The 19,166-nt window shown below is 44.0% G+C and overlaps 1 protein-coding gene across 3 annotated transcripts in view; it reads right to left on the bottom strand.

Moving 5' to 3' along the window:
• LDAH (lipid droplet associated hydrolase) overlaps positions 1-19,166 on the bottom strand; it is a 199,598-nt gene that overhangs the window by 153,336 nt on the left and 27,096 nt on the right. For 2 of the 3 annotated variants that reach the window (XM_066596791.1, XM_066596800.1), the window contains exon 2: positions 13,123-13,271. In XM_066596791.1, the coding sequence (XP_066452888.1) occupies positions 13,123-13,271 (149 nt within the window). Of the gene's footprint in view, positions 1-13,122; positions 13,272-17,479; positions 17,612-19,166 lie in introns of all 3 variants that reach the window. The other variant, XM_066596783.1, reaches the window with a different exon arrangement.

Genomic DNA, 19,166 nt, shown 5'->3' with positions numbered 1-19,166 from the left:
AGGGCCACAGAAAACAACAACTCTTAGGCCGGCTTCCCACGGCCGTGACGGGCTCCGCCGCGGAATTCCGCGGCGGAGCCCGTCACGGCGCCCCCCAGAGACCCCAATACTTACCTCCAGATCAGGCGTCCTCCGTCCCACATGACGCTTCGGCGCACATGCGCAATAGAGCGTGTGACGCGCCGTCCGCGTCATATGACACGCCCACAGCGTCACATGACGCGGCTGGCGGGGAAGCGGTTTCATGCTATTTTCCGCTGTGCTACAGCGGAAGATAGGGGGACGGGTAAGGACGGGTGATTTCATGGTGCGAAATTCCGCACCGTGAGCATTGAGCTATTAGGTTCGATAGGACCTAATAGCTGCGGGCAACTCGGCGGAAATCCGTCCGTGGGAAGGAGCCCTTACTCTGGATTGACGGTCACTTATTGAATAGTCACCCAGTCCAGCTCTGGAGCAAATAAGTCTCGTGTGTCTGCACCTCCCTCTTTTCAGGGTCCCTTTAACCCATTAAGGACCAGGCACTGTAAATTTACTGAACTTGGTCCCAGGCTTAAAGCCCAGCCGTATATAAAATTACGGGATTAAAGCCTGATGCTCTGCAACCAATCAGAAGCAGGATGGGTTGTCAGCTAATAACCCGGAGGAGGAGAGAGAAGTGGGTTTTAACCCTTTCTGCCTCCTCCTTTATTTAGTACACATCGCTCAATGAGCACTGTGTACTAACAAGTGAAAGTGGAAATCTATCTTCTACTAGGTGAGACAGCAGTCAGTGACCGCCGGGTGACCTCTGGCACAGCAGAGCTACAGGTCCCAGCAGACCCTGATCAGCTCTATATGTGACTACAGGGGATGTTTCTCCCTGTAACTGGGGCTCCTATGGATACCACAGCTACAGTGGAAAAATGTCAAATAAAGAAAAAACAATAACATGTGAATGTCCCCCAGAGGTCTTATATGACGCCATGGGGGACATAGATAGTAAACAACATAATTACAGAATACAACAACAATGTATACATAAGCAGGAAAATAACACAAAGCCGAAGCCAACAAAAACCGTCACCGTATGTGCCCTATAATCCAAAACCATACATACTATATATCAAGATGTCCGAAATAAAATGAAGAACCTGTTCCCATACTTTATTTTAGCGTAAATATACAAATTTTTTTAAAAATTACTATAAATGTTCAAAATTTTAATTTTTTAGCTTTTTTACCGCTAATAAAACAGGAAAAAAAGTTAGTGAAAAAGATATATATATATATAAATAAACCTATATGTCACGGGGGGAAAAAACGCAGCGGAAATAATTTTGGTAGCTAAAGGAAAAAAAATAGGGCAGTAAGACCACCACATGGGTAAAATCCCTAAAAAGTGTCTGGTCCTTAAGGTACAAAACAGCCTGGTCCTTAAGGGGTTAAGCTGTGGGTAAGTAGTGATACTCTGCTTCGTTCCCATAGTGTTTTTGTAGATGTTGTAGGATTACATCTGGGGGTTCCATCAGAGCTGCCCAAACCACTGACGGAAGCCCCAAATGCAACCAAATGGAACAGTTCGCTATCATAAGTGAAAGGGACACTGATGTAACGATCGTCACCCATCTTTCTGGTCTGAGTGGATCTAGGCAGATGGTTGGGTGTAATTGCCTGCCAAGCAGAGCTAATCTATCATCATTCCTCTGCCTTCCACACCTCTACCAGAGGGGCCTTTGATGTCCTTTGCTCCTTTTGGGACCAGTAAGTAATCCTCCTTTTCCACCTAAAGAGAAGGTCATGAATCGTGTTTTCCCGAGCGACTGAGCGGGTGACGTCATCACTAGCTCATCCGCATGGGGGCAGCCTGTTCAGACAGGCAAATCATCGTTGGGAATCGTGGAAGTCTCATTCGCTTATCATTCACTCATAAACGCAACGAGAAGCCAATGAGCCGACGATCATTTCTTCTGAAACAGAATGACAAACGAGAAGAGCATGATTCCAGTTCGCCATTCAGTCGTTGGCTCATGCTTAAACTGAAAGATTATCCTCCACTTTAGTTCGCTTGAACAAATTTTGGAATAATAACCGTTCTGTCTAAACGCAACTTAAGCCCTTTGTTGTGGTGAAAACGAAGTTACCAAGTTACACTGGAATGTCAATTGTTTATATCCCTCCAATATTGTCTCCCATCTGGTGTCCAATACACAAACCCAGACCGTGCGGCATGGAGATCTAATACTGTTATTAATCACAGGAGGAATTAATAACGGACATTATGGGTCACCCGAAGGTCCCAGCTAAACAACGATTATATATTCGAAACTGCGAGTGTACCACAGACGCAGTGCATTCACCCTCATTGCCGTGTGGCCCTGGAACTCACAGAATCGCACACCTGCTAAGCTAATGTTCTGTGGGATATCATGTTTGGTATCCATGAGTAGGTAAATTAATTAGAGATGAGCAAGCACCCAAATGCTCGGGTCCGTGTTATTCGAGTCGAGCTTTTCGTAAAATTCGAAACCCACTTGACTACAATGGGAGAACTCGAGCATTTTTGTACATGGGATGCCGGGTCCCGAGCTTTTTTTTTCCCCCCTAGGTTCGTCTCTCTCTCTCTCCCTGCCTGCCGATAAATTTGCCAATGACGCGCGCTGCTTCGCCCATCACAGCGGAGAGGAGCCAAAAACTGGGGCGGGGTCGAACATGGCTTGATGCTCGTTCGAGTAACGAGCACCATCGAGTACGCTAATACTCGAACGAGCATCAAGCTCAGCAGAGTATGTTCGCTCAACTCTAAAATTCATGATGTGAAACATGGCGGCCATAGCTTCCCTATTGCAGAGACTCCCAGGGAAATATGGCCTAAATGTCAAATTGGGAAGATCTGCACAATAGGGTGGCCCTTACCTGTAGGTAATTTTCTGAAGGTTAAACTTTTGCGGCTCCCACCCCTAATCCTGTTCCAATCAACAAACAAAGGGGCTGTGCAAAACTTCAGCTTCAAAGCCTTGAAGTTGGAACAGAGTATACGCATTACGCAATGATTAATCTCGACCATTTTCTTCTTTCTTCTGGGACAAATTTATGTGGACGCATCCAGGCAACCCCAGCAATTGTCTAAAGACATATTGAATAAAATTTCCCCAGAGGGGATTCCAAAAAGTTCCTGAAATACCATGAAAAATTTAAAAAATATTCGTTTTTTTAATAACGCACACGACTTCTATAAAACAAACACATTTTTATTTACAACTAGAGATGAGCGAGCGTACTTGATAAGGCAAACTACTCAAGCGAGTAGTGCCTTCTTCGAGTACCTGTCCGCTCGTCTCTAAAGATTCGGCTGCCGGCGCGGGTGACAGGTCAGTTGCGGCGATGGGCAGGGGGAGCGGAGAGGAGAGAGGGAGAAAGAGATCTCCCCTTCGTTCCTCCCCGCTCTTTTACCGCCACTCCCTGCCCCCTGCCGGCACCTGAATCTTTACAGGTACTCGAATAAGGCACTACTCGCTTGAGTAGTTTGCCTTAGCGAGTACGCTCGCTCATCTCTATTTACAACAGTAATTTATGTAGAATCAATGCATGATGTGAACGAACAGTCATCATTATTTTTTCTTAAAAGAGGATTTAGCAGCGGTTGGGTATTTTTTACGGTCTTTTTTAAACTGTTTCTCGCTCATCTTTTGTGGGAATGTTCTTGTAATCCTGAATGAGTGATGCCTCTTTCTGCAACGTCATTCACAACAACTGTCTCCTCAGGTTTTTCATTCCACTTTTGTAACCAGGATCCTCCTTCCATGTTGAAGGGTCTTTGCCAAGGAAATCGGTGCTTATAGAAAATCCTGTGAAGAAAGCTTTACCTTATGAAGTGCAGTGATAACATTCCCTATGTATAAGGCAGACCAATGGCGCACAGCGTTACACATAGGAGACCATGCTAAAAGTAACGCCGGAAAAGCACTGCATGCAACCTTATTGTGCAGATCACATAATTGTATGGTAAATCAATTGTAGCGCTTGCTTAACTTAGCAATAGCAATGCTAATTAATGAAAACTCGCATTAAATTTCCATTACTAGAGCTTACAAGTGATTATAACTAAAAAAACTAATATTTTATCTGAAAAAGGAATTTCCGGGTGAAAATTTCAAAAATTCATGGTCGATGAGGGTCGCCTCACAATGGTTCGATTGAGCTAAAATTTTGCACAGATCATTTTTTTGTTGATTGTAACAAGATTGGTGGAGGGGGGGGGGGGAATAGGGACCACCCTACTGGGCATATACTTAGCCAGCCTATCGATGATGTAAACAGGGAGAACTGCAGAGGTGTGACTCAAAGAGCTTTAACCCCTTGAGTGGCACGCCCCCGGAAAATTTCCGGGACGAGCTCCACTGCTCATAGCAACATAGCCCGGAAGATTTCCGGGCTATGTATCACTATGGGAGCTGCAGAGCACAATGCCACAAGCTGTGACAGTGTGCTCTGCCTGCACAGACCCACAGAGAACAAAGCAAGGGCTTTAAAAAACCAGCAGAAGATATTGCCGATATGTCGGCAATCTCCTGCTTTGTTTACAGGTTGCCATAGAGACCATCGGCTTGTCAGAAGCAAGCCGATGGTCTCTGTGGCAGGAAGAGCTGGTTGTTAGCTGTCAGAGGACAGCTAGGTACTAGCTCTTACAGCAGAGATCAGAGAAAACCTCTGGTCTCTGCTGTGTTAACCCCTTACATGCTGCAGTCTATGTGACTGCAGCATGTAAAGGGCTGTCACTGCAGCATGTAAAGGGATGTCACCATCGGACCCCCGGAATGTGATCAGGGGTCCTGATGGGTCCCTGTGGAAGTCCCCTAAAGGGACAAAAAAAAAATTTAAAATAAAAAAAAAGTTAAAGAATTATAAAAAAAAACAAAAAACACTTGTCTCCCTTTACTTTGTAAAAAAATCAAAAATACAATCACACATGTGGTATCCATGCGTCATAATGACCCAGAGAAGGAAGTTAATACATTATTTAACCCCTTAATGACATGGCCCTTTTTTTTCTTTTTTCCCCATTTCTTTTTTTCCTCCCCCCTGTTTAAAAAATCACAACTTGTCCCGCAAAAAACAAGCCCTCATATGGCCATGTCAATGGAAAAATGAAAAAGTTATGGCTCTTGAGACGCAACTGCAAAACTAGTTGAAATTCAATGATTAGACCATTTTAAAAAACCTGCCCTGGTGGGCACGACAGGGTGGTAGGAAACCCGCCACTCAAGGGGTTAAAACTAAGGGGGTTCCATTCCTAGATTGTCAGACCAAGGAGTGACACCTAATGCCGGCCTGTCCTCCGTTCTGCGTGCTCCTCACCCGGGACTATTGGAAACAATTCCATGGACTGATATTTTCCTACTGTTTGTGTGTATTTGTAGCTCCCTTTTGTAAATATCTCTAATCTATTTTGGACATTTTTTAGCCAAGCACTGCCAAGCCTTTTTAGAATACAGCTTTAAACTTTATTAGTCGTGCTTGAACGCTTCAAGCAATCCATAAACCTAACGTGTGTTAAATGTGTGTCGGCTTGTGGAAACCAAGGTGGCTGACCTACCTGTCAGAAACGGTCAGTGGTGGCAGCGAGGTGCGTTGGGGAGTGCTAGGCTGTGCAGGGCATGATTTGGGCTCCATTTCACACAAGTGCAGGATCCGGGGAGCTGGAAATAAGTTGACCCATTCTGTCCGCCCTGGGTGCCGTACGTCACAGGTTGGTAACTACGGATCCACAAACCCCGTCGTCCATGGCAGACACCACTTCGGTGTGCGTTTGCCAAGGATTCCATTCATTTCCACTATATATGGAGCATACAATAGTGTAGCATATCATGGGAGGAAACGTAGTATTTGGCGATTAGCATGCATTCTGGATCTCAGTCGTTAACTAAAAATTATCTGCATCCAGGTATTAAAAACAATCCTTTTTGCAACGGATTTGATGCAGAATCCTCATGCAATCGCGTGCATTCTGTATCAAACGCATTGCAAGTCCATATCATCTAAGTGTCCCATTGCGTTTCGACTCTTGAGAATACGGCCATCTTTAGTTTTTTCATTCTTATTTTTTCCTACCCTTTTTCAAAAAAAAAAAATTTTTTTTAAATGTTTCTGTTGACATCGCTGTCTGAGGGCTTGTTTTTTGCGGAATTAGTTGAATTTTTCAATGGTACTATTTAATGTACCATATAATGTACTGAAAAACTATAAAAAGTGTCTTAGTAAGATGAAGGAAAGAAAAACACAATTGCCCCATGTTTTGGGAGGATTTGTTTTTACAACGTCCCCGGTGTGGCAAGATGCTAACTTTATATTGTGGGCCGGTACAATTACAACAATACCTAATTTTTATGGTTTTTTTGTTGTACTATTGAAAAAAAATATATATTCAAAAAAACATCTCCTGACTACCTTCATTTTTAAACATTTTCTATAGATGTAGTTGTATGAGGGCTTGTTTTTTGTTGGATGACGTGTAGTTGCTCATGGTACCATTTTGGGTAAATATGCAATTCAGAGGTTGTGGATATTTTTTTGTATTACGCTGTCCACCATGCAAGATAACAAATTTGTGACCTTAGAAATGATACCAACATATTTATATAAATATTATGTGTAATATGTGAACTTTTGATGTTGTGATTACGCAAATGTTAAAAGTTGAATTATTTGAACTTTACTTTTTTTTAATATTTAAAAAAACTTTATTAAACTTAGGGGACTTAGACTTGTGATTGATTGCTTATACAATACACAGCGTTTTCCTAGGGGGCTTACTCTTTTTCTGCCGTTATACAACGGCGCTATATGCTGGCTAAAGCCAGTACTGCATGAGGTGACACGGTGGATAGGCTCCGACAGCAGAGAGGCTGGCAATATACAGTAAGAGAACCCCGACGGACGTCTTCCAACATCGGAGCTGTGCTGCCTTAACTCATAATGTCTTAAGACGTCAGACAGTGGATTGGAAAGGGTTAAATCTGACATGGATCCAGTAATAATGGGTATCTTTATTAAACCGGTCACTTGTTTTATGTCCTACAGTGTAGCATCCAAAGCTGCACAATGTTCAGTTATACGGATAGCACAATACGGAACTGAGTGTATATGTTTGAGATAAGAGGATTTAAACCCCGCTGGGAACGTGGACTGATGTAAGTGATGAAAAATATATACGTACAGCGCTGCGGAATTAGTTGGCGCCATACAAGCAAGGAAACTTAATTTGATGCAGTTATTGTTCAAATTCAGGAAAACTATGTCGGCAGTACGGGGCCAAATCTCTGCAGTACCTTTTGTGGAAAAGCTTAACGTCAACGTCTGATGTGCCTCATATGTTTATATATACAGCAAGTATGTGGTAGAATAAATCATGAGCGAAGTAACGATCTACAACACTCACCAACTGCTCCACAAATGTATAAACAGATGTCGCACTGCGGCACTCGCCACCTGCTGGTGTAATTTCTCACAATGTGTCTAAGGTCCAACTTTTTACTACAGCGTCGGAGGGAAATTGAAGACAGAACTGATTCCATTGTTTTCTATGGGACAGTTTATGGTATCCATTGGAACAGTTTTCGACACCCACAAACCGTTGTCTCCATTTGCAGTGGTGTCGCGAATGTCGAAACTAAACCGCTACGGAGTGGAACCGGGTTGTCTTCAGTATCAAATCCAGGCTTAGTTTGGGCACTGATGACGGCCGTGTTCGTGTCTGTAGACCTAGGGGTGAGCGCCTCAATCCTGCCTTTACTGTGGAGCAGCACATTGCCCCTTGCTGGTGTGATGGTCTGGGGGGTCATCGCATACAAGAGTCGGTCACCCCTAGTAGTGGTATGAGGGACAATGACAGCTCAGCGATTTGTTCAGGACATCCTGCAGCCACGTGTTCCTCTCATGGCGGCTTCCAGCAGGATAATGCTCGGCTGCAAACATAAGGGGGTTACAGGAATGTCCCCACAACATTGTCACACTCTTCGATGGCCGCCCGGTCGCCAGATTTATCACCAATAGAACATGTATGGGACCATCTGGGAAAACAACTTCTTCAGCCTATGAGTTTGCACGATCTAGAGGCTCTCTTACAGCAAATGTGGAGCGATATGTCGCAGGATACCATACAGAACCTGTATACCTCCATGGGTGCCCATATCACTTCTTGTTTCCAAGCTAGAGAAGGTACAACAAGGTTTTAGAGCCTTCATGCCCATCCGCATCACATCTTGTATCCAAGTTAGAGGCGGCCCAACAGGGCACTAGAGCCTCCATACCTGCCTGTATCACATCTCATATCTAAACTAGAAGCGGTACAACAAGGTACTAGAGACTTCATGCCTGCCTGTAACAAATCTTGTATCCAAGCTAGAGGTGTCCCAACAGGGCACTAGAGCCTCCATGCATGTAAATATCACATCTTGTATCCAATGCAAGAGGGGGTAGAACAGGGTACTAGAGCCTCCTTACCTGCCTGTATCACATGTTGTATCTACGTTAGAGGTACCCAATAGAATACTACAGCCTTCATGCCCCTTGTATCACATCTTGTATGTAAGCTAGAGTGAGCTCAACATGGTTCTACAGCCTCCATGCCCACCCGTATCACATCTTGTTTACAAGCTAGAGGTGGTACAACAGGGAACTAGAGCTTCCATGCCCACCCAGATCACAACATGTATTCATGCTAGAGAGAGCCCAACAGAATACTAGAGCTTACATGCCTGCCCGTATCACATCTTGTATCCAAGCTAGAGGCAGTACAACAGGATACTAGAGCCTCCATGCCTGCCTGTATCACATTGTGTATGTAAGCTAGAAAGAGCCCAACAGGGTACTAGAGCCTCCATGCACGCCCACATCACATCTTGTACAGAAGATAGAAGCGGTCCAATAGGGCACTACAGCCCCCAATGCTCGCCTGTATCACATCTTGTATCCAAGCTAGATGTGGCCCAACAAGGTACTGAAGCCTCCCTGCCCACCAGTATCACATCTTGTATCCAAGCTTGAGGCGGTACAACAGGGTACTAGAGCCTCCAATGCCGCCCGTATCAGATCTTGTGCCAAAGCTAGAGGTGGTACGACCGGGTACTAGAGCCTCCATGCAAGTGTTCATTTCTCCGCAATGAATTATGTTTTTTCTCTGATATTGTAATCATTTATTTATATCAACGTTACACTCACACAAAAAGTTTAATTCAATTCCGACAACTTCTAGGGAAAAGATTGTTTTTGACAATTAGTGTATACGATTGTTCATATAATATCTCCTACCAGCCAACATAGTATTTACATCTGAAACCCTGAGTGCCATTCAAATCTAATACTGCAACCACGTTACCACATAGGAACACCCCGGCACAAGTACCGACCTACCAAAGTAGTGACAGATTAAGAGGACGGTGGGGGGCTCATTGGGTGCACCTGTCCAGACTCAACATAGAGGCCATTGTACAATCACCCTAATAACTATAGGAAGCCTCTCCTATGCCCAGTTACTAGACTATATAACAATAGATAGAAAGGCGTAAATCTGTAAAAATCCCCTAAACTAAACCCAACATCCATCAGCTTGAATATCCATCTGTAACCCCCGCCTGTTATAAAATATACACTCATCACCTGCAATGTCCAAGCCTTATCATTTCTGCTTTGCGATTTCCAGATGTGCTTAGAACGAAAAAGTTTATACTGCAAAAGAAAGAAAACGAAAAGCACCCGAGCAGCCTCTCCCGCGGAACAACATGTCAGTGAGCGAACACACGGCAAGAAAAACAAAAAGCAGAAATAATGGGTTAGGACATCTCTCCTTAGAAGATCATGAAACACGAGCTCCCAATAACATGCAAGATACTACCAATTTCCTCCGAAAATGTGTCACTGGGTTCCATTTAGCCAGAAGCGATCCAAGTACTATCAAATACAGCAGGAACTCTGGCAGGGAAACAGAAGAGGAGTCAGGGACTTACGCCAAAAGGCTCGGCAAACGGAAAAAAAAAAAAACAAGAAAAAAAAAAATTATAGTCGAGAATTGTTAGAATCAAAATATCCAAATACGAGCGATACCCACAAAAAATGTTATGCTTTACATCACACATTATCAAATAGAAACTAAATGTAAACTAAACATTCTGGGTAGAAAACCACAAAATAAAAAAAAAAAAGATAAAATGGAGATTGTTTACACCATAAGAAGAAAGCGAGAAGCGGTAGATGATCAGATAGCGGGCTGCATTCCGAGGTTTCGATGGAAGGAAAACACGGGAAAGGTACTTTACATATCAAAGTAGTAGCACAAAGTTATACCACATTTTCCCAGACATTAGTAGCAACAAACATAGAATATATACAAAACCATATGAGAGAGAAGCACGGTGGTAATTACACGGAGGGATTTTATCCCCTTCACATCACTGGTCACATGGGTTACGGGCAAGGGGGGGGGTGAATATATTAGCTGCGCAGTTTGCGGTTCCATCAGACTAATGAACAACAAAGCGGAGAGATACGGCAGGAGTCTGACCTCGCGCTCAGGTCATATGTTGGCTCTAGTAAAGTCCTCTTAGAGATGTTGAAAGCCTGGTGTCTCCATGGAGTAGAGCGGGGATTGGTGAAAGGCGTAAGGAGGTTGTGCTGATTTTAGAAACCCTCAAAAATTCTGCATCTGAATGGAATAAGACTTAAATAATCTTCTTAAAGGGGTTTTCGTCTTTTGACAACTTTGTCTTGTCACATTCTCGCTTCTCTGCCATGACACGAATACACCAGACTCTTTCTTTATTTGTCACCTGGATAACCAATTGTGCAGCTAATTTGTAAATGGTTTTATTTTTAAAAACTCTCCTATCATTGTATGTCTACTTTTATGTAGAGCTATGAGTCTCCATGGTTACAGACTACAAACAAATTCTGTGTAGTCTGACTATGTAGTCAACTCTCTACATCTTCCTAAACTACAACATGTAGGCTAGTAAGAACATGGGATGGATGGAAGGAACTATAATTGTAGTACTAGCCTATAAAGGGTTTGTCCCTGGTTTGTCACCATGGATATATAGATTGACGTCCCAAAAGTCATGGGGGTAGCAGTATGTATATTGATTATAAAGTGGGGTTACCGCAGATGATGGCTTAGGAACGCTCAAACCTTTACAAGCCATGAGGTTGAACACTGGCCAGCATGCTCATGGCAAGGTGATGTAAATTCGGAGGTCGAACGAAGCATGATAGTGGGTGCCTAACGAATGGGACAGAGCATTTCCGAAACGGAGTGAGAATTTAACATTCCTCGATGCTCAATGTCCCCTGTGTACTGGGAATACATCATTGAAGGTATTACCACCCGCCGTGGACAGCACAGTGGTCACCCACCAGAGTGCCTATGTTAACGAGACAACAATGGACACAGTGCGTTGCTAACACTGAGGTTGCTAACTGGACCCTAGATGAGTGGCAATATGTATCTCTAATAAGTCACGGTACCAATTATTTCAGACTGACGGTAGGGTTTGTATGCGGCGCAGACCCTATGTAGCCAGGGTCTGCGCCGCATACAAACCCTATGTAGCCATGGACCCTAGTTGTCAACAAGGCACTGTGAAAGCTGGTAGTGGCGCCATACATGTGTGGGGTGTGTTCTTATAGCATAAGTAGGGTCCCCTAGGCCAACAAAACACATCCTTGACTAGTATCCGCTACTTTCCACTGCTTGGTGACCACTTGCAGCCCTTCATGGACTTCATGCACGCCATAATGATAAAATTTTCCAAGATAATGAATGGTGTTATCGGGCCCAAGTCAATGGTTTGTGGAGAATTGTGGAAAGTTTCTATGGATAGTGTGGCCTGCACATTTGCCTAACATGAGCCCAGTCGAGCATTTCTGAGATGTAGTGGAGAGGTCCATTCACACCTGAGATCCTTTACCTACACAAACCACAGAGCTTTGAGTGGCTATCCAGATGATATGGCTCAACATCCCTTCAGACATGACCACTTGTGGAATCAATGCCATTCCCGCTTGTTAGAGGACCTAACAGTTGCACTTTGTTTCAACTGCTTGCAAAGTTGCTTCATTTAAGGCTTACTTAACATCTGTATTTGTAGTTCCATTTTTTAACCCCATCATAGGAGCAGAAAAATGATAATACTGAAAGCGCCGACAGATGACAAACATGAACAACACTCAACAGGTCCCAGATTTAGCTCTCTCAGGCTTCCATCATGCTGTCTGGGACTTCACCAAACAAAGCAGCCCAGCATGTTGTACTATTTTGCCTTGGTCTTCGAATTAGATCTTTGCCAGAGTCTTTATAGCAGATGTGAACAAAGCCATAGACGCATCAGCCAAAAACTGGTTGTGCAGGTGAACACAGCCCTCAAAAAAGGGGAGTTCTGGGTAAAAACATTATTTGGGTACTACTTACATAAAGATGACCTTTTTTGGCATTCAGTTGCGCCGATCTGTTGCTTCCCTCCCAGCCACGTGACCAATGGAAGATCATCGGTCCTCATTAGCAATAACAATCAGGGTCCCATATTCCGGTTCTGGACACATCCCCAGTGGTTGGTGCGTCATAGCATCATATGACCAAAGCAACTCTCACCCCTCTGCCTTGTCATTCATGATCCTCCATCTAGCATACGCACCGTGAAAGTCCAAATATATAAAGTACAAGTGCCCCTGCCTTTCAGCCTTGGTGAGACACCCTAGTGAGCCTACGAAAAATGGAAGAACATAATGTACACATGTATTTTTGCCCCCCCCCCCCCCTGCAATTGGGTTGTGAAGATATTGGAGAGGGAGGTGGGGGTTGAGCTAAGGGGAGAGGAGTGTTAGAAGAGAAACAAGAAAGCTCCCTGTGACGTACAGTGAGCAGTCAGACGTACCCCTTTCATCGGACTTACTGCGCTGAATGGAGGTCTGTGGTCATGTGACTGGTGGGAAAGTAGTGGAGAGGTACAGCTGAACATTGGAGAAGTCATTACACACCGCATATAAAATCTTCTATCCCAAAAAAACCTTTAATACTGCCAATTCCACTTTAATTTAGGCATAAGGCGTATGTATGCTCAAGTCAAGGTAATCTGTCTACAATTGTCTACCCACCTGGGATGATGAGGAACAGTAGTTTAGGTGTGCCTTTATCCGAGGACTTCTGCAGATCGCTCCAAGGCCCAAATTTAAGGACTTGTGTAGCCGCTCCGAGGCAGTAGATGAATTCATCGTGCGTAGGGATATATTCTTCTGACATCTTTCTGCAATGTTAACAGAGAAAACCGGTTAAATACGGGAAAAACAGTGAAAGCGATATGTTAGTATAAAAAAAGACTAAACCTAATAGTACAAAGCATAAGAAATGTTAATTGTTTTAAGATGCCCCCAACTACAGAGGTAGGAAAATTTAATTTGACACCTAGTCCTCATATCCACCGCCGTAGCGCTCGCATGGCTGCGAATGCACTGCGCATGCCCGCATATCACTTGCACACGGACATTCGCAGTGTGACACTCTATTTTTTCTAAATTCCCAGCTCTGTTTCATAGTAGCGATGCATGTGAAAACACCGCCCATACGTAATGCATTTGGTAAGGACAGCGTTTCATACGCTGCCTATACAAATATATGGAGCTCATGCTGCGTGGTACGCCGAGAAGTAGAGCATACTGTGATCTATTTCTCATGCGTATTTACACACAGTGTCTACACACACATGTGCATGGATCAACGAGAGCAACGAGAGTCCATTGACTTTTATTGACTCCATTCACCAAGTATCACGCGGCTGTGCAACGCATGCATAATACGCAGTGAAAAAAGCCCATGGACATGCGCCCTTAGGCCTCATGTCCACGGGCTTAAAATCTGCAGCGTTTCTCCCGCACGCGGATCCGCGCCCCGTAGGGATGCATTGGACATCCGCAGGTAGTTAAATACCTGCGGATGTCATTTTTTCCATTAAGGGGCGGATCTGCGGGCGGGAAAAAAAATGGACATGCTCCATTTTCGTGCGGGTCTCCCGCGGGGACGGCTCCCGCAGGCTTCTGTTGAAGCCTATGGAAGCCGTCCGGTTCCGCGAGAGACCCGTACCAGAATTAAACTCACCTGCTCCGGATGATGCGGTTCTTCCCTTCTTCGCGGACGGATCTTCTTTCTTCGGCCCGGCGGATGTGCCCGGTGCCGGCGTGCTGAGCACATCCGCCGGGCCGAAGAAAGAAGATCCGGCCGCGAAGGAAGGAAGATCTGCATCGTCCGGAGCAGGTGAGTTTATTCTGATTTTAGGCCTCATGTCCGCGGGCCAGGAGGGACCCGCTACGGATTCTCCATGAAGAATCCGCGGCGGGCCTGATTTTCCCCGTGGACAGGAGGCCTTAATGTGCTAAATAAACTCCAGCACAGAATTTTTTATGACTTTTTCAATGGCTTTTCTTGTGTTAGAATGAGATATATTGTCGCAGCAAGTTCAGATAAACTTCTGTACATACATTTGACTGATGTGACTAAAGGTGTATTTACAGGGGCAAATGAGAGATCATTAACCTGCAAGTAACCTAACCTGCGTTTTGCAAGAAAAATGCATCACATCGCTGCACACGCGGTTTTCACACGCGTGAAAAACATCCATGAAAATTGCAGGCTGCTTCAATAGTAAAAACAGAAAAATGTATAGCATGTACGTGCAATTTTCAGGCAAGCGCAATGCAATTTTTTTCTGCTCCCATGGAAATGCATGGACGATTCTGGGACAGAATCGCCGAAAAATAGGACATGCTTCGATGTTTCTATCTCAGACTCTTAGACCAAGAAAAGAGTCACTCATGTGAGTTAACCCATTTAAAATAATAGATACTTTTCATGTGCGATTTCTGTGCATCTCGCAATGAAATCGTTCTTAAAAATCACCCGCGTAAATACACCCTTAGGGTACCTACCCACTTGAGATTTTTTTTCCTGTGATGTTTTGCGTTTTTTCTCAAGAGCAATTAGTATAGAATGTGTTCTTGTCCATCTGGGGTTTTTTTTTCCGTTTCGCGGGTTTTTTTTCACATAGGAACTGTCAGTTGCATATGTCTCCTTATTTTTCTCTTAATGCACCCATGATTGTCAATGGAGGGCTGCAAAAAACGCGCAAAAATGCCGCGAAAAATGCGCGAAAACGCCGCGTTTTTCACGCGCGAAAATCGGCAACGCAAGTGGGTAGGCGCCCTTAGGGTGACTACCCACTACAGTTTTTTTTTTCACTGCGAAATTTGCAGCGTTTTTTTTCTGCAGGGGTCTATGGGACTTGTAATGTTAAAATCGCGATCGCGCAAAATCGCGATTTTGCGGTAAATTGCGATTTTGCGCGATCGCGATTTTAACATTACAAGTCCCATAGACCCCTGCAGAAAAAAAATCGCTGTGAATTTCGCAGTGAAAAAAACTGCAGTGGGTAGTCACCTTTAGAGTAACTACTAGAGACTCGAGCATCAGTCATCGTAGCGGAAACAAAAAGAGAACCAAAAAAAAAACTTAGAACACGGCCAATGGAAAGTTGTCAAAGTTTGCCAAGGCCCAAACACCTTCCATTGTTGGCGGATCCTGGGTAAAACAATGGGCTCTGTTAATAAAGCTAGATTTATAGGAATCTTGTAGTAAAATGTTTCTATGAGATTAGAGAAATATGACTGCTTTCTCCCACGAACAGTGCCGCTCTTATCCAAAGACTGTTTCTGGTATTGCAGCTAGTAAGTCAATGGTGATCAATGACATGTTTTTGGCTGAGCTGCAACACCAGACCAAGGCCATGGACGCTATTAAGGGATGCCCTCATAGAGTTGTCATTGGTTGGCTGCACATCTCCCCTTTTCCAAGAGTAGATGTGCAGCTGACTAGCAAAACATACGATTCATTGGCTAATCATCTGTCCTTTTGCATGCCTAATGATCTGGCAAGCAAATCTTTAGGCGAACGTTCTTGTCCCATAATCGAGACGTGCAACAGCCCCGTAAGTCTTCCAACTTTAAGAAACCTTGAGCATGAATGGTAATCCAACCCCAAACTAAGAGCCTCCAGCCACAGCCAGATCTGAATGCAGCATTTCATTCATGTGTTATCATGTTGATACCCACTTATCACCATGTATGTGGGTTCCATGAAAGTCATAGAGACTAATGAGAACAGCATTATCTTAACCGGAGGGCACAGTTGGCCATATACATCCCAATATGAAGTCTGGAGAATCAGATAAAGTAGGAAGCAAAGCACACAATAGGGAGTTCATTGGTTAAGGGGTGGGGGTTTAAGAAACGCAGATGTCTCGTTAGTAGGATTACCACTGATGATCAACCTAAGATTAGAATTCCACATGGTACAAGCTAGATGACTATGACTTTACTCTTCAACAGAGTAAAGTCATAGTTATCTAGAGGAGCGAGTATCGTTGGCCCGCAGCGGGACGGCTGGGGGAGATTTCTATCCTCGTTCTCCCCCGCCCCTTTCCATTTACTTAACACAGTGGCCGTTCAGTACTGAACGGCTGCTGTTTACACTAAACGCTCATCGTTCAGAATTTTAGGCCGCTTAAAATCTCCTCCAGCTGCCCCGCTGCGAGCCAATGATAGGGATTTCCCCTTCTAGTTAGAAGATAAGCTGAAGCCAGGACGTTCTGCAGCTGGCACCCTCAAGGATCACATGTAATCTGTGGGGCAATAAGTGTTCAATTTCCCTGCAGCGCCACCACAGGGGTAATGAAGCATTACACTGTTCTTATAGAAATCAATGGGTTCTCCGTGTAATGAAAAGGGAAGACAATTCTTCCAAAGTTAGAGATGCTCATTGCAGCCATTCTCTACTCTGGCCAATAGAGACAGGTCAATAACAGACAAACTCAGACTATAAGAATTGTCAAATAGAGTATTCAAAAAATATACTAGACAACCCCTTTAAGCTAGAATGTTTCAGCTCTACATATTCTGCTTGTAGTACTAGAGATATCCCTTAAAGGGGCTATCCCATGACTTACATTTATCTACTATCCACAGGAAAGGGGATATGTATCTGATCAGTCCGGGCTGACCACTGGGACCCCCACCAATTGGGAGAATGGGGGTCCAATGTCCCTAAAGCGTTCAGGAGTTAATGGAGTGATCACACATGCACATTACCACACCATTCATTTCAATGAGACTATTGAAGATAGAGTACAAGCATTCGGCTACCCCCAGTAGACCAATTGAAGTGAATGGAGAGTTTGAGTGCAACCAAAACTTCAGTCACGTTGGGGCATTTGGGACCCCCATTCTCTAGATCAGTGTTCTAGTGGTCAAACCTCCACTAATAAGATACTTATCCCCTATGCTGTGGATTGGTGATACGTTCATTTCATGGGAAAACCCCTTTATTAGACTACTACTAGGTACGGACCATTACCAAAAGCAAACTACAGCCATCCTAGCTACTCTATAGCTACTACAGGTTGCAGACCTTGTAGTGGAGAGTTGGTAATTTGTAGCAAGGTTGGATTTCCCACCGTCCAACAATCTCTTGGCGACATTTTCCATCTTAAAGAAGAACCAAGGATTTATTTGCCTCGAGACAATCTTTGCCAGTCCTGTCCTGCTAGAATAACAATAATTATTACACTTTTTTACCTTAGCAATAATTTGCATTTGTCATTCCTAGTTCAATATGAAAAAGCCACATTAGATAACTACTTAGGTGACCCAATTATACAGCATAATATAAGCGGTTGGACTAAGAACTGGTCTGCTAAGGAGGTTGGCAACACACAAGGTGGAAAAAAATCCGTGAGATGTTGGAAAATCTCCTTGTGATAGACAAGATCATTTCATTTGCTTAAAGAAAGAGGATGGTGTTTACCAACAAGTTTGAGAAACATCTGCCTATGGTCATCTTCTTTTCAGACACTGGCCATCGGTGGCTCATGTCCACTAATGACGGTTAATTTATACATGTGTGATACCATCAAACCTATGAATAGTATATACAGACAGTATACATAGACTGGTAACACGTTGACCAGGCTTATTAAAGGGGTTGTCCAGTTGTGACCTATTGATGGCCTATCCTTAGGACAAGACACCAATAGGAAATCAGTGGAGGTGTGCCATCCAATCAGCTGTGTTCACTGGACTGGTGCACTGAGCTTATATCTACAGGAAGCAGTCATCTCTGTTCCCATTGCGGTGGTCAGGCTTAGTATTTCATGTACTACTCCCATTCACTTCAATGAGAAATTTGCCTACAATACTAAACCTGGCCACTGCAATAGGAATGGAACTGTTTCCAGCAGATTTCAGTTCAGTGTATGAGTGCACCAGCCCAGCAAACAGCTAATTTGCAGGGGTCGCAGGTAGCAGACCCTTGCTGATCTACTATCAATGGCCTATTCTACATATAGGCCATCAATATTTTAGCACTGGACAACCCCTTTAAAGCAACACTTTGGTTCTGAGAAGGCAAGTTACATTAAGTGGCATCATCCTGTTCCTGGTTCGGCCTCTGATCTGCCTATTCCTGGGACTCCTCTTGATATGTCCAAGAAGACTGTGGCGATTCTTAGACTACCCAATGCACACTGAAAACTGATGGTGCATTGGCAGTCTAAGACATTAAGCATTACTCCCACATAAGCAGCAGTGGCCAATCAGGAAGCAAGATGCACTATCCGAATATTGATGCATGGTGTACATCGTGTAATGAAAGCAGAACTGTGGCCATGTTAAAAGAATGAAGAGGGGCACCTGAAACAGGCAAATCAGCGGCAGAATTGAGAAAAATAAGGAACCAGATGATATAACTATCCCCTTCCACTCCCCAAACAAATTTTTTTCTAGGACCAAAGGGTCACTTTTAAGAGTTTTTAGGGACTATAATATGGATAGGCCATCTATATCAGATCAGTGGAGGTCTGACTACCAGCACCCTTGCCAATCAGCATGGTATTCCAATGAAGCATCACTTCCTCTTCATTACTTACCATGCACAGTGCCATACTTTTACTAGTGGCTGTGCCTGTTATTACAATTCAGCCCGTTCTCTTGAATGAGACTGAGCCGTAGTAGTATGCACGACCAGGACAAAAACTTTGGAGCCATGACCGTTAAACCGACCCATCAAACAGCTGACGGGTGGGTGTGCTAGACTACGG

Source organism: Eleutherodactylus coqui, chromosome 1 (assembly GCF_035609145.1).
Source record: "Eleutherodactylus coqui strain aEleCoq1 chromosome 1, aEleCoq1.hap1, whole genome shotgun sequence".
NCBI classification, from domain to species: Eukaryota; Metazoa; Chordata; class Amphibia; order Anura; family Eleutherodactylidae; genus Eleutherodactylus; species Eleutherodactylus coqui.
This window is presented reverse-complemented; position numbering and strand designations above follow the sequence as displayed.